The sequence below is a fragment of the Primulina eburnea genome, chromosome 4, assembly GCF_022965805.1.
Source record: "Primulina eburnea isolate SZY01 chromosome 4, ASM2296580v1, whole genome shotgun sequence".
Classification (NCBI taxonomy): Eukaryota; Viridiplantae; Streptophyta; class Magnoliopsida; order Lamiales; family Gesneriaceae; genus Primulina; species Primulina eburnea.
The window spans coordinates 38,828,987-38,843,704 of record NC_133104.1 but is presented as its reverse complement, the minus strand read 5'-3'; the positions used below and the strand labels follow the sequence as shown (position 1 = coordinate 38,843,704).

The 14,718-nt window shown below is 36.0% G+C and overlaps 1 protein-coding gene and 1 long non-coding RNA gene across 2 annotated transcripts; both read right to left on the bottom strand.

Moving 5' to 3' along the window:
- Positions 1-6,598: 6,598 nt before the first annotated feature.
- LOC140830282 (uncharacterized) lies at positions 6,599-9,623 on the bottom strand. Its single transcript, XM_073193564.1, has 4 exons — positions 8,666-9,623; positions 7,611-8,593; positions 6,772-7,238; positions 6,599-6,608 (listed from the first exon to the last, which is right to left on the bottom strand). The coding sequence occupies exons 1-4, from the start codon at positions 9,621-9,623 to the stop codon at positions 6,599-6,601; spliced, it is 2,418 nt and encodes an 805-aa protein (XP_073049665.1).
- A 470-nt stretch (positions 9,624-10,093) lies between these two features.
- LOC140829859 (uncharacterized) lies at positions 10,094-11,582 on the bottom strand. Its single transcript, XR_012117569.1, has 4 exons — positions 11,293-11,582; positions 11,180-11,203; positions 10,888-10,946; positions 10,094-10,326 (listed from the first exon to the last, which is right to left on the bottom strand). It is a non-coding gene; the product is annotated as an uncharacterized lncRNA (long non-coding RNA).
- Positions 11,583-14,718: the final 3,136 nt, after the last annotated feature.

Below are 14,718 nucleotides of genomic sequence, written 5' to 3'. Positions count from 1 at the left end.
GTATTACGTAAAGTAAACAAACAATATATATAAATTCAATATCTCGTTTCACCAATGGCAGTGGGTGTTAAATGTATTTAAATTTTTTTTTAGAAAAAAAAAAAAACTCGATCTAAAGAGATATAAGTCGATCAGTGAGTTTGCTAAATTAATAATTTTGACAAATTAAAGAATCTCAAAAATCAATATTCTGACCCAAGTTTATATATTGGTCATGTATAGGACGGAAAAACTTGCATTTTAGTACCGATTCCAGATTATATTCTGCCAAAATTTAGCTTGTTTTATAAATTAATGTAGATAAAAAGAAATCAATACTTAATAGAATTATAGAAATACAAAGAAATACACATCACTCGCGAACAAAATGAAAGTATCAGATGCACGTAAACCAATTACCAAGAGTTTCATTTGTCCAACCAGCGTCCATTTTCGGACAAGTTTATTACACAATTTGTCTGACTAACGCAGTTTTCGTTGTGTCCGTCCGGACTAAAGATAGTAGTTGCGGATTCTCAATTACATAAAAATAAAAAAAAATAAGAAAAAGAAAACTGAAGTGTCAAACAAGATCGTCTGATGACTCGTCTTATTAAAATCTTAGAAAAGATTATCCCAAAAAAGTTAGTTGTAATTAAAAAACCTATCTAAATTATTTAAATTTAAAACCTTTTACCATCAGTCGACACGTCGGACCCACATAATAAAGCATAATCTTGCGGAACTTTGCTCCGATTATCATGTCTGCAAAATTACATATGATCAAACTGTTCCAAACAAATTCTGCTATTCAATTTTATTTTTCCCTTTTTACTCTTGATTGATTAAAACTAGCTAGCTTCTCTTGACTTGTGATATATGCACACATGTTAATTTTGTTAGTGTCAAATAATATCTGTCTGAAACTTTTTTTTGGTTTATCAAAAATAACAACATAAGCGCAAAAGTAGTTATTTTATACAACTCGGTTATATATTATAATATAGTGTAGATGTGTTAATTATAGATAAACTAATATATTATTACAATATGTTTTTATGATATTTTAAACTAAATGAAGATGAAGTATTTTTTATTATTATATATTTTTTGTTTATCAAAACCTATATCATTTTACTCTAAACATCTCATATATCGTAATATAATATAGATTAAAGAGTAGTTATTTTTATATAATTGTAATGGTAAAAAAATAGTTTACCATGTATGTCAAAGATAAACCCCATGGAATTTATAGTTTTTGCTCTCTAAGATTGTGGGTTATAAGCGAATCGAGAGGGTTGGCGAACATTTCAATTGTCTCAATCAATATTTGATTCGTATTTGAATTTATCGAACTCATACATGTTCGGACTCTTTTTCAAACCGAACTCGAGCCAAAAGTATTTAGTTCGCTAATTCGCGAACCGCTCGCGAACTTTAATATTTTATTAATAAAATATAATTAATTAATAAATATATACATTTTCATGAGCCTTCCGAACGTTTCGAACTTTCAAAATTTCATTCTCGAATCTTATTATCTGAACAATATTTCAAATAGCTCGCAAATAATCTCGAAGATTTAAAGCCGAACTAGAACTTGAACTTCATTTCGAACAGAAATTGAGCCAAAAAAATTAAAATTTCGAGCTTTGAATTTATCTTGAACTCAAATATAATTAAGTCGAGCCGAATTCGACCTTAATTTTTTATTAATATTCAGTTCGATTCGGTTCGTTTATACCCCTATGATGCATGTTAGCCGATCAGTTGTAAAAATAATCAGATGTTTATTATTAATGAAAGAAAAAGAGAAGAAAAGATCTCTTAATGGTCACACAAATTTTTTTATGATTAGAAAAAATTCGGTAGAATTTAAATTTTAGAATTTAAAATTATTTTTGATAAATTATAATTATTATGTGATCCGTTCGTCAAATTACCTTCTAAAATTTTGAATAAAAATTGAAGAGCTTCGAGCCAGTTCAGGAAACAAAAAATTAAAATCAAAATCAATAAAAACTGAAATCATAGCATCGATCTTTGACACACAAAAGCTTAGTTTATACAAATTAATTCAAATATTCGACTTATTCATGAATTGAGTTTAAAATTAAATCTTATTTATTAATTTGTTTAAAGATGTTCCCAATATTCTGGACCTAGCTGGAGTTTTTATATTAATTTGTTCAAAGTTCCAATCTTAACAGAAAACGTCATCAATAACCGAAAAAATTCTCTCACATTTCAAAAACGAGAATGTTATTTATATTCTAATTGGTAACAAAAATATTTTTTAACAATTTCTTCTAATTTCAGTTGCGATAATCTCAAAATAGCACGTGTCATGCCCCGAAACCGGGGTTAGTCGATACCGGCGTTGTTCAACAATCACATAATCGTCAAACAACAAGCCTCGTAGTTCAGTATAAACCAAAACCAGTCTATTTCGTAATTAACTCAAAATAATCTTGTCTTACAGTGATAAATCCCAAAAAGAAATAAAATGTGCGGAAGGGTTGTAACTTGTACAACTTGAATCGAAACTTAGGAAGAACATAAGCGAGAAATCTTCATATCTCGAAACTTCATCACCAACTCCAAAGCATGTCTTATTCATCCTCGTCTACTTGATCTTCATTCTTATCTGGGGAGAGATGTAAGGGGTGAGTGTTTTGGGAAACACTCAGCAAATGGAGACCGATCGATTACCACAAATACATATAAATATAATTTAAAACCCATATTGCAAACTGATTTTCAAAACGTAGTATCTGATATCAGATCAGAATCAGAATCGAAATGCGAAACAGAGATTATCAGACAATTCAAAATAGAATGAATCAGAACAAACGAAAACAATGTTATTCATCTCGTTCTCCATGATCAAATTGTCCCTCATATGTTAGTCCTCTAAGGTGTTAGGCCAAAACACAGTTTGATACCAACTGATGGGGGCCATACAGAACACAGTTTTATATCCACTGATGGGGGCCATATATAATCTACAATCGTCGTTTCATATCGCACTCGAATCATAACAGTTGTGGGGGCCCGTGCTCCTGATTAATATTTAATGACCAAACAACCAGGATTTATTAATGTAAACAGCGAAAGCGATTAAAATTTTTCATTCTGGGCCTACAGAAATTTCGGCATGACCTATTCGTAAATAGGACATCCCAAAAATCTCAAAATATCACAACAATAACATTATACGCTCGAAAATAACATCAAGTTCACAATCAACCACACAAACATCCTACAGCCGCACTGGCCAGGACTAAACACATGCAGAGCCGGCAAGGCTCGATCACACAACTATCAATTCAAAACATCGTAAAAATAACAGTACAGCTACACGGGGCATCTCCCCGGTAAATGTATGACTCCATAATATAGTATATATATATCTGGGAACTCTCAACCACGACTCGACGACTGGGCACCACTACCTGACGCTCCACCAGACGCGTCAAATCCTCCTGAATAACCTGCTATGGCATCAAAAACAACCACAGCATAAAAAGAAACGAGGGGTCGGGCCCCAGTACGACGAACCAGTAATATTACGACAAATATAACTGACATGAAATAAAGTCAAGTAAAATGCGATGCAATGCAATGTAATGCAATGCGTGTCGGTAGCAACGAAATAATGGATACCAAAATGGAGTCCAAATGAATCGCATCAACAACAGTAACAGTGGCCACCCGTGCCAGGACTGCAGCAACGTAATAACATGCCGCCGCTCATCCATGCACGTAGCATCGAGGGTACGGGTGCGACCCGCTCAGTCCTCATGCAAGTCATCAGGAGTGCTAATCCTACCCACCCACTCCATCGATGACGCTACAACTCGATAGATCAGTAACAATAGCAATCAACGGAGTCAAGGCTCGAAATGCTATGCACTAATGAGATCAACTCAAATAAATGCGTGAATGCAATCACGTTATTCACAAAAGCACATAAAGCACGCCACAACTCATACATAATACTTAACGTCATTTCACATCACTATAGACGTCATAATAAAACAGTTCATGCGTACCTCAACTGAACCCTTAATTTACCACTGAATTTCTTAAGGATTTCTCGAATAATCCAATCCTGTGGCAAATAATACATTTCATATCAACTCCCATTTGATTTTTCCAATATTCACTAATTTAGCCTAAAATTCCAAAAATCATAATTTAGGCTTTAATATTTCTAAAATTAATATGCGACAATTCTATAGCATCCAAACCTCTAATTATTGAACACTGAAATTCGAAAACCCAAATTTACAATTCTGAATTTTCGAAATTATTCCCAATTAAATTCTGAAATTTCGTTAATACCTCCAATTAGCTCCGATATATCACCTACAATCAATAATCCAATATATATTAATTATTGGAACTCAATTGAATTAAAATCCCCAAAATTCGAAACCGTAAAATCATAATTATACCTCTGAAATTTCGAATATTACTCAAAACTTCAGATTCAAGCTTCACCTAGGATAACCCGAGATTTCTTTCAACTTTTCCGGCGAAAACGAGCGGCGGTCTCCGACGGGTTTCCGAGAGTCGCGAGTTTTCTGCGAAATTTTGGTATCAATGGATAGCTATCGTCGAGAGGATTCCGAATATGTATTTAGTTTAATTTTTAGACAAACGGAGCGGCCACAATCGACGAACAAAATTTCGAAATTGAAAAAGAAAACAAACGCTGGTTTCGGACGATGAAGAGGGAGAGAGATTGTTCTTATCTCTTTTTTTTTTTTTTATTTAACTTATTATAAATGGGCTGGGCTTTAGCTAACGGGCTGGGCTCTCACATTCTCCCCTACTAATAAAAGATTTCGTCCTCGAAATCTAACATACACAATATTTATACAAAAGTGGTTTACAAACATTTACCACTGATAGTACATAGGAAAATCAGAATACATGGAATAATTTATTACATTTTCAAACAAGTGAGGCCATTCCTGACGCATCTTAGCCTCTAATTCCCATGTAGCTTCTTCTCTCCCATGTCTACTCCACTGCACCATAACCAGTGGAATCGTCTTATTCCTCAGTTGCTTCTCTTTGCGATCAAGAATTTGCACTGGATGCTCAATATAGCTAAGGGAACTATCCAACTCCACCTCATCAGTCCTCAAGACATGAGAAGGATCTGGTTCGTACTTTCGTAACATAGATACATGAAACACATCATGTATCGCAGACAAACTCTGCGGCAAGTCTAAACGATAAGCCAACGTGCCAATCCTCTCAACAATCGCATATGGACCAATATAACGCGGAGCTAGTTTCCCTTTGCGCCCAAATCTCATAGTACCACGAAACGGTGATACTTTCAAGAAAACCTGATCGCCAACCTGAAATTCTAAAGGCCTACGCCTTTTATTAGCATAGCTGGCTTGACGATCCTGTGCTGCTTTCATTCTTTTCCTAATCATTTCAACCTTCTCTTTCATTTCTTGAATAAATTCTGGCATTGACATCTGTCTTTCTCCTACATCTTCCCAGCATATCGGAGATCTACATTTTCTACCGTACAAAGCTTCAAATGGTGCCATTCCGATGGTTGCTTGGAAGCTGTTATTGTAAGAGAACTCAACAAGTGACAATGATTCCTGCCAACCACCCCTGAAATCCATCACGACTGCTCGCAACATATCCTCGAGTGTCTGAATGGTCCTTTCAGACTGACCATCTGTCTGTGGGTGATATGCAGTACTCATCGCCAGCTTTGAACCCAATGCTGATTGCAAACTACCCCAAAACTTCGAATCAAACCTGGGATCACGATCTGATACTATGGTTACGGGCACACCATGCAATCTCACCACATGATCGATGTACATTTTCGCCATTTTCTTATAAGTACAAGTACGATCATAAGGAATAAAGTGGGCTGATTTAGACAATCTATCAACAATCACCCAAATCGCATCACAACCACGATTAGAACGAGGTAGGTGTGTCACAAAATCCATAGCAATGTGCTCCCAATTCCATTGTGGTACTTCGAGACTATGTAACATACCACCAGGTCTCATTCTCTCAGCTTTAACCTGTTGGCACGTCAAACATCTAGCCACAAAATCAGAAATCTCTTTCTTCATACCTTCCCACCAGTAATGAGATTTCAAGATATGATACATCTTTCTCATTCCAGGATGAACACTGTGTCGACTACAATGAGCTTCACGAAGTATAGATTCTTTCAAATCTATCAAATTCGGAACCACAAGTCTACCTTGATAGCGCAGACATCCATCTGAAGCAACACTGAACTTTTCTGATTGACCTGTCTGAGTCAATTCTTTCAATCTATGAACATGCGGATCAGTTCTCTGTGCTGCTTTGATTTTAGAAACAATTTGTGGTTCAACTTGTATAGATGAAACTATAAAGTAGTCGCCCTTAGACTGATAAGTCCATCCTGAAGTTCCCAAATGCTCATGAATCTTTGAAATAGTCAAAGATGTCAACATTTTAGGCTGAACCTTTCTGCTCAGAGCATCTGCAACTTGATTCATTCGCCCTGGTTGGTACTGAATCTCACAATCAAAGTCTTTAAGTAATTCCAACCATCGACGCTGTCTCATGTTCAAGTCAGACTGTGTAAAAAGATACTTCAGACTCTTGTGATCAGAATAAATCACAAACTGTTCTCCGTACAGATAATGACGCCATATCTTCAATGCAAACACAATGGCGGCTAACTCCAAATCATGAACTGGATATCGAGTCTCATGTGACTTCAATTGACGAGAAGCATACGCAATCACTCGCCCATTTTGCATCAAAACAAAACCCAGTCCATTTAAAGAAGCATCTGTACAGACAACAAATCCACCTGAGCCTGAAGGCAAAGCTAGCACTGGAGATGTGGTCAACTTTTCTTTTAAAGTCCGAAAACTAGACTCACATTCTGCAGTCCATACAAAACGTCGATCTTTCTGTGTCAACTGGGTCATAGGTCTAGCTATTCTAGAAAATCCTTCAATGAAACGCCTATAGTACCCAGCTAATCCCAAAAAGCTTCGAATCTCAGACACATTGGTTGGTTTAGGCCAATTGATAACAGCTTCAACTTTATTAGGATCAACAGATACTCCTTGTGCAGATATAACATGGCCTAAAAATAAAACTCTGTCCAACCAGAACTCACACTTAGAAAATTTGGCGTACAATTGCGCTTCTCTGAGTGTTTGGAGAACTAATTTCAAATGTTCCTTGTGCTCTTTCTGTGACTTAGAATAAATCAAGATGTCATCAATGAAAACGATAACAAATTTATCTATGAATTCCCGGAATACACGATTCATTAAATCCATAAAAACCGCTGGAGCATTAGTCAAACCAAACGGCACGACTAGGAATTCATAGTGTCCATAACGTGTCCGAAATGCTGTTTTAGGAACATCTTCCTCTCGGACTCTGAGTTGATGGTATCCGGAACGAAGATCAATCTTGGAATATACAGATGTACCCTGCAACTGATCAAACAAGTCGTCAATACGCGGCAGAGGATACTTATTCTTCACAGTAGCCCGGTTCAACTGCCGATAATCGACGCACATTCTCATCGTTCCGTCTTTCTTCTTTACAAACAATACTGGAGCTCCCCAAGGTGACATACTGGGTCTGATATAGCCTTTCTCCAGTAAATCCTGTAACTGTTCCTTGAGTTCTTTCAACTCTGTTGGAGCTAAACGATATGGTGCTCTAGAAATAGGATTTGTCTCTGGCATTAATTCAATGCTAAGATCTATTTCCCTTTGAGGCGGAAAACCTGGAATCTCATCAGGAAATACATCTGGAAAATCCTTGACAACGGGAATGTCTGAAACTTTCAATCGTTCTTCCCGTGTTGCATCAAGAGCATAGATCAAAAATCCTTCATTGCCGATTGACAACAACCTGAACATTTCCATTGCAGATACTAATGGAATTCGAGACTGTGAATCATAACCATAAAAATTCCATTTGCTGCCATAATACGGTCTAAATCTGACAACTCCATGGAAACAATCCACAGTAGCTCGATAATTCGTCAATATATCCATACCGAGGATACAGTCGAAATCATACATAGCTAATTTGATTAGATTAGTTATCATAATATTATCCTCAAATCTAATCACACAGTTCAAAACTATCTCATGGGACATCAAGTATACACCGGCAGGAGTAGCAACTGACACAGTATCCAACAAAGGAATAGTAGCAATCTCATGCTCATCAACAAATGCGGCAGATAAAAATGAATGAGATGCTCCTGTGTCTATCAATATGCGTGCAGGATAGTCAAAAACATAGCAAATACCTGCAATCACTCCTCCTGGTGCATCCTGAGCCTGATCCTGAGTCAATGCATGGACTCTAGCCTGCTGTGGCACTGTAAATTGTTGCTGAGGAGGACCTCTAGGCGGTGGATAACCAGATTGCTGAAATGACTGTGCAGGAGCATATGGCTGGAAAGTTGGTCCTCGGGGAACTTGTCCAGACTGTTGTGGCTGAAATTGCTGTCTTTGTGCATTAGGACATACTCTGGCGAAATGTCCAACTTGACCACAAACGTAACAAGACCCCTGAACTCCTACACATTGGGAACTAAAATGTCAACCACCACATCGGTCACAATGCACAGTGCTAGACGACCCAACAGAACCTCCCCCTCGTGCACTGCCTGAACTGGAGGAGCTGGATTGAGACTTTTTCTTGAATTGCTTTCCTTTTGCCTTGTACCTCTGCTGTTTGGGTTGTTGGTATGACTGTACAGGCTGATATGGAGGTAAATCCACTGGCATTGACATACTACTCCCAGATCCCTGAGAAACAGATGATGGACCTGGCTGGGGATCTCCTCTGAGCAAACTTGCTTCAATTTTCTTCGCCTTTTCCACTGCTTGAATATACGTATTAGGCGATCCAGTCATCACCAACGTATGAACAGTCCGCTGCAACCCATGCAGAAAACGTGATAGTTTAGCCTGATCATTCCTGGCAACATGTGGAACATAGGGCAAAAGAGCAGAAAACTGTGAAGCATATTCCACCACTGATTTGTTGCCCTGTACCAACTGATTGAACTCTTCTTCTTTAGCAGCATAATATGATGGTGGTGCATATTCCTGGGTAAAGTGAGCACGAAAAGCATCCCAAGTAATACTTTCACCAGAGTCCTTCAGTGCTTCCTCTGTGGCTTCCCACCAGAGTTGTGCTCGATCTTTAAGTTGGTAGATGGCAAGCTTCAATTTAATATCTTGGGAATACTCCAACAAATTAAATAGATGATTTATACTTTTCAGCCAGCTTGCTGCTTTTTCTCCGCTCTCGTTGCCAAAGAATTTTGAAGGACGTAGTTCTTGGAACTGAGAAATTATTAACTGCATTCCTCCAACTTTCTGTGTCAGCTGTTCCACTTCTTGCTCAATCGCTACCTGTCTAGCTCCAGGTCTTTCAAGTCGAGGAGGTTCTTGGTTAACTTCTTCTTCAACATTTTGAGCGACTTGTCCTCGAGGTCGACCACGTCTACCTCTAATGATATCTGCAAGTCCTCGAACATTTTGCGCCTCAGATTCTTGTGCTATTTCTTTTCCTTTTCTACCTCTTCCTCCAGGTGCCATTCTACAAGACACGAGGATTAAATCCACAGGCAGATAACAGGTAAAAGAAATTTATAGGCAATTTTTTTTTTTTTTTACTACATACCATGCCTAATCAGCTAGTCATTCTAATGCAGGTAAATTCAATCAAATCACACCAAATAATTCAAATAAGAGCAAATAGTCAAACACATGCACAATCATGTTATTTGTGTCTAGACTCAAGTGCCCTAAACTCTAATTCGAGCATATCCCAGTTACGCTCTGATACCAACTGTGGGGGCCCGTGCTCCTGATTAATATTTAATGACCAAACAACCAGGATTTATTAATGTAAACAGCGAAAGCGATTAAAATTTTTCATTCTGGGCCTACAGAAATTTCGGCATGACCTATTCGTAAATAGGACATCCCAAAAATCTCAAAATATCACAACAATAACATTATACGCTCGAAAATAACATCAAGTTCACAATCAACCACACAAACATCCTACAGCCGCACTGGCCAGGACTAAACACATGCAGAGCCGGCAAGGCTCGATCACACAACTATCAATTCAAAACATCGTAAAAATAACAGTACAGCTACACGGGGCATCTCCCCGGTAAATGTATGACTCCATAATATAGTATATATATATCTGGGAACTCTCAACCACGACTCGACGACTGGGCACCACTACCTGACGCTCCACCAGACGCGTCAAATCCTCCTGAATAACCTGCTATGGCATCAAAAACAACCACAGCATAAAAAGAAACGAGGGGTCGGGCCCCAGTACGACGAACCAGTAATATTACGACAAATATAACTGACATGAAATAAAGTCAAGTAAAATGCGATGCAATGCAATGTAATGCAATGCGTGTCGGTAGCAACGAAATAATGGATACCAAAATGGAGTCCAAATGAATCGCATCAACAACAGTAACAGTGGCCACCCGTGCCAGGACTGCAGCAACGTAATAACATGCCGCCGCTCATCCATGCACGTAGCATCGAGGGTACGGGTGCGACCCGCTCAGTCCTCATGCAAGTCATCAGGAGTGCTAATCCTACCCACCCACTCCATCGATGACGCTACAACTCGATAGATCAGTAACAATAGCAATCAACGGAGTCAAGGCTCGAAATGCTATGCACTAATGAGATCAACTCAAATAAATGCGTGAATGCAATCACGTTATTCACAAAAGCACATAAAGCACGCCACAACTCATACATAATACTTAACGTCATTTCACATCACTATAGACGTCATAATAAAACAGTTCATGCGTACCTCAACTGAACCCTTAATTTACCACTGAATTTCTTAAGGATTTCTCGAATAATCCAATCCTGTGGCAAATAATACATTTCATATCAACTCCCATTTGATTTTTCCAATATTCACTAATTTAGCCTAAAATTCCAAAAATCATAATTTAGGCTTTAATATTTCTAAAATTAATATGCGACAATTCTATAGCATCCAAACCTCTAATTATTGAACACTGAAATTCGAAAACCCAAATTTACAATTCTGAATTTTCGAAATTATTCCCAATTAAATTCTGAAATTTCGTTAATACCTCCAATTAGCTCCGATATATCACCTACAATCAATAATCCAATATATATTAATTATTGGAACTCAATTGAATTAAAATCCCCAAAATTCGAAACCGTAAAATCATAATTATACCTCTGAAATTTCGAATATTACTCAAAACTTCAGATTCAAGCTTCACCTAGGATAACCCGAGATTTCTTTCAACTTTTCCGGCGAAAACGAGCGGCGGTCTCCGACGGGTTTCCGAGAGTCGCGAGTTTTCTGCGAAATTTTGGTATCAATGGATAGCTATCGTCGAGAGGATTCCGAATATGTATTTAGTTTAATTTTTAGACAAACGGAGCGGCCACAATCGACGAACAAAATTTCGAAATTGAAAAAGAAAACAAACGCTGGTTTCGGACGATGAAGAGGGAGAGAGATTGTTCTTATCTCTTTTTTTTTTTTTTTATTTAACTTATTATAAATGGGCTGGGCTTTAGCTAACGGGCTGGGCTCTCACAACAGTGCACCACAGAATCAGATGTTTCAAACAACACTTATCGGAAATTTTGAATGAACTCAGCAGAATCAAAGAACATCGGAAATAGAAGAACATATCGTACATCGATCGAGATTTTATAAAATATATAATAGTATTTTCCGAATATGATTTGACACACATACATGCATGTCATGAAATACTTATACAAAGTTTAAGTTACAAAGAAATACATAGCAAAAGCCCACTTACTCTTGGTTCAAATGTACGATTCAAACTTAACAGATACATGGGTAAAACTTGGGTCGAACACGAGCAGAATTTGGGTAGCACCTCAGTCACGATTTGGGCAGCAATTTGACAGCACTAAAATGGCCGAATGCACCCTCTCCTCTTTGCTTGGAGTGGTCGAGACTTATGAGTGATTTGAGAGGATTTTTGGTGCCATTTTACACTAAACCAAAGCCACTATTTATAGGTCTTTAAGGGTAAGGTGAAGGGTCACTACACTCAATGTCATTTATCTCACCTTAAATGTCATTATTTATGGTCATTAACATCTTCTTAATGACACATATTCATGACCATTAACCTTATATTCATGGTCATTAACCTCATCTTAAGACACGTATTCATGACCATTAACGTCATATTTAAAATATATATTCATGCTCATTAACCTCATCTTAATTATCATTATTTTTTTTTTAATATAGGTAGTTTAATGATTGGTTTATTGTGGTTTAAATTAGTTATTAAAATGGTGATAAATGGTCAATATAAAGGGAAAACGATTATTCAAAAAGATTATGATTGCATGGAACTAAAAAATATTGTGCCTAAATGAGTTGAAATTTCCTATGACATATACAGGTTTTCTCGTTGCAAGATTTCGGGTTTTCACATATCTCCCTCCTTATTAGAAGTTTGGTCTTCAAAACTTGAGTTAACTAAGATGTAGATATGAAATGATTGATAAATTTGAAATTTAAATCCATGGTTTGAGTTCAATGGATTCAAGGAAAAATTTAAACTTGAATCCTATAATATGAATAGGGTAGATTTCAAAACACAAGTAGTGAGATGTAAAAACAAAAATATATATATGGATGTTCTTATTCTGAAAGACATATGAGAGCTTAATCTTCGTCTCCTAACTCCTCGTTAGCCTCTTCTCCTTGTGCATTTAATAGTTGTTGGATATGCTCGAGTGCAATTTGTTGGTTGGCGATTTCTGCACTCAAGTTTTGGTTGTTGAGCTTAGTTGTTGCGCATAGTTTTCAATTTCACGACGATAGACATTGAACTCCAGTTCAAGTTGGTCACAAAACCATTTCTTAGCGTGATAGTGGTTACACCAAGCTTCGGAGGTGGCAAACGTTTGTTAACCATACTTTTATGACTCTTGCAACTCTTCTTTGTAATTTTTGAGTTGCTTTTCCGCAAATTTATTGTCGAAAGTGAGTCGTCCCACTTTTACTTGAAGGTGATCCCTAGTTTTTTTCAACTCCTCTTTGTCATGAAGTAAACTCGAAACGGTACTCCTAAGTTGCTCGATTTCGTGCTCGAGGTTGCTAAAGGTATTGGCTGATATTTTTCGATCACAAAGTTGAGCAATCTTTGTTCGAGACTAGCTTGAGGGATGGATCGAAATATGAGATGATTGTGAGTCTTGGTGTGACTTTCTTCATTCATGATAAGGTGTTTATATAGATACTTTGTAGAAAATATATGGTAACCTTTTTTTAAGGCCATTAATTCAATTTTAATTGTTATAATTAGTAATTAATTGAGTTCTAAAATTTAGGTCAATGAATGTTTTTACATTTCTAAAATAAGAAGCATTTAATCACATGCCAATTATGAGATGAAATTTTCGAAAATATGGCTAAATTGTAGTGTTTAAGGTAACTTTCAAAATTTATAGATAGATAATTATGTTGCAAAGATTGAAGGTAGGTAAATGATGACGCTTGATTAAAATAGGCATCATTGAATGAAGAATTTTCGAACAATATATGAAAATTCTAAAATATTGGTAGGATTGTATGGGAACAAGTAGATGAAATTCTAGAAAAGAGACATGATATATAATCCACCCAAGAAATGTTTTATATATTTAGTTTTTAATAGATAATTGGCAGCTTACAAATGAGGACATAAAAAATTTAGATGTGAATTGTTCCTTTGTTCAAGAAGAATTTATATAAACTAAATTAAAGATTGAAGATATAAGATGAAACGGTCTAATCAATTGCATTAATATTTATGTTATTAATTTTATCAAACAATTAAGAATAGTTTAAGACCATTTTTAAACAATGAAAATAGAATTGGAAATGATGTTCAAATCAAGAACATATATTTTCAAGTCAAGAACATGGATTTATATGTGTACATATATTTTCTTAAAATCCTAAATATAATTTGTTAACTCTATTAAAAATTTAGTCATGAGTATCATTTTTCACTTAAATGTCAATCTAACTTAAACCCGAAAAATCAGGAATTAAAACTTTCTATCGATGATTTAATACATATATTAGTCCCAAAATTAATCTAACTTAAATTTGAAAATAAAAATCTCAAATTTTCTAATGACCAATTAATATAAAGACTAGTCCCCAAAATCGATTTCATATAAATCTCAAAAATCATATCTTATTTTTTTCCGATCATGTGATGTAGAAACTAGTTGTCAATCATTATTATTTTGTATTCAGACACTTGCACTAATATAAAATTCTTAAAAGTCAAACTACGACCCAATATTGTTGAACTAATTAAATAAATAAATAATAATAATAATCTCCTAGAAGGTTGAAATTCGAATCGAGCGATTCACATAAACACTAATTTCTAATTTTTTTTCTCAAACTAAATCATATTTCCACATCAAAGACTGAGATTTTTTTTTAAACATGCCTATGCATATGAATAAAAAAAATCGGTGCAGAATAATTAATGGAATATTCAAAAAGAAAAGTCAGTATATTTTCATATGAATTAAAAATAATTCATGAGGATCAAGGAACAATTGGCATAATTGGATTTCAATTTTCTACGCAGAGTTATAA

Bases quoted from the DNA above. Each gene is read 5' to 3' on its own strand.
- LOC140830282 (XM_073193564.1), bottom strand. From the start codon at position 9,623: ATGGCACCTGGAGGAAGAGGTAGAAAAGGAAAAGAAATAGCACAAGAA. The intron at 8,594-8,665 runs GTTCTGTTGGGT...CCCAATGTGTAG, and splicing joins AGGCAGTGCACGAGGGGGAG to GAGTTCAGGGGTCTTGTTAC. The intron at 7,239-7,610 runs GTATTGTTTGTA...TCTAAGTCACAG, and splicing joins TGTCACCTTGGGGAGCTCCA to AAAGAGCACAAGGAACATTT.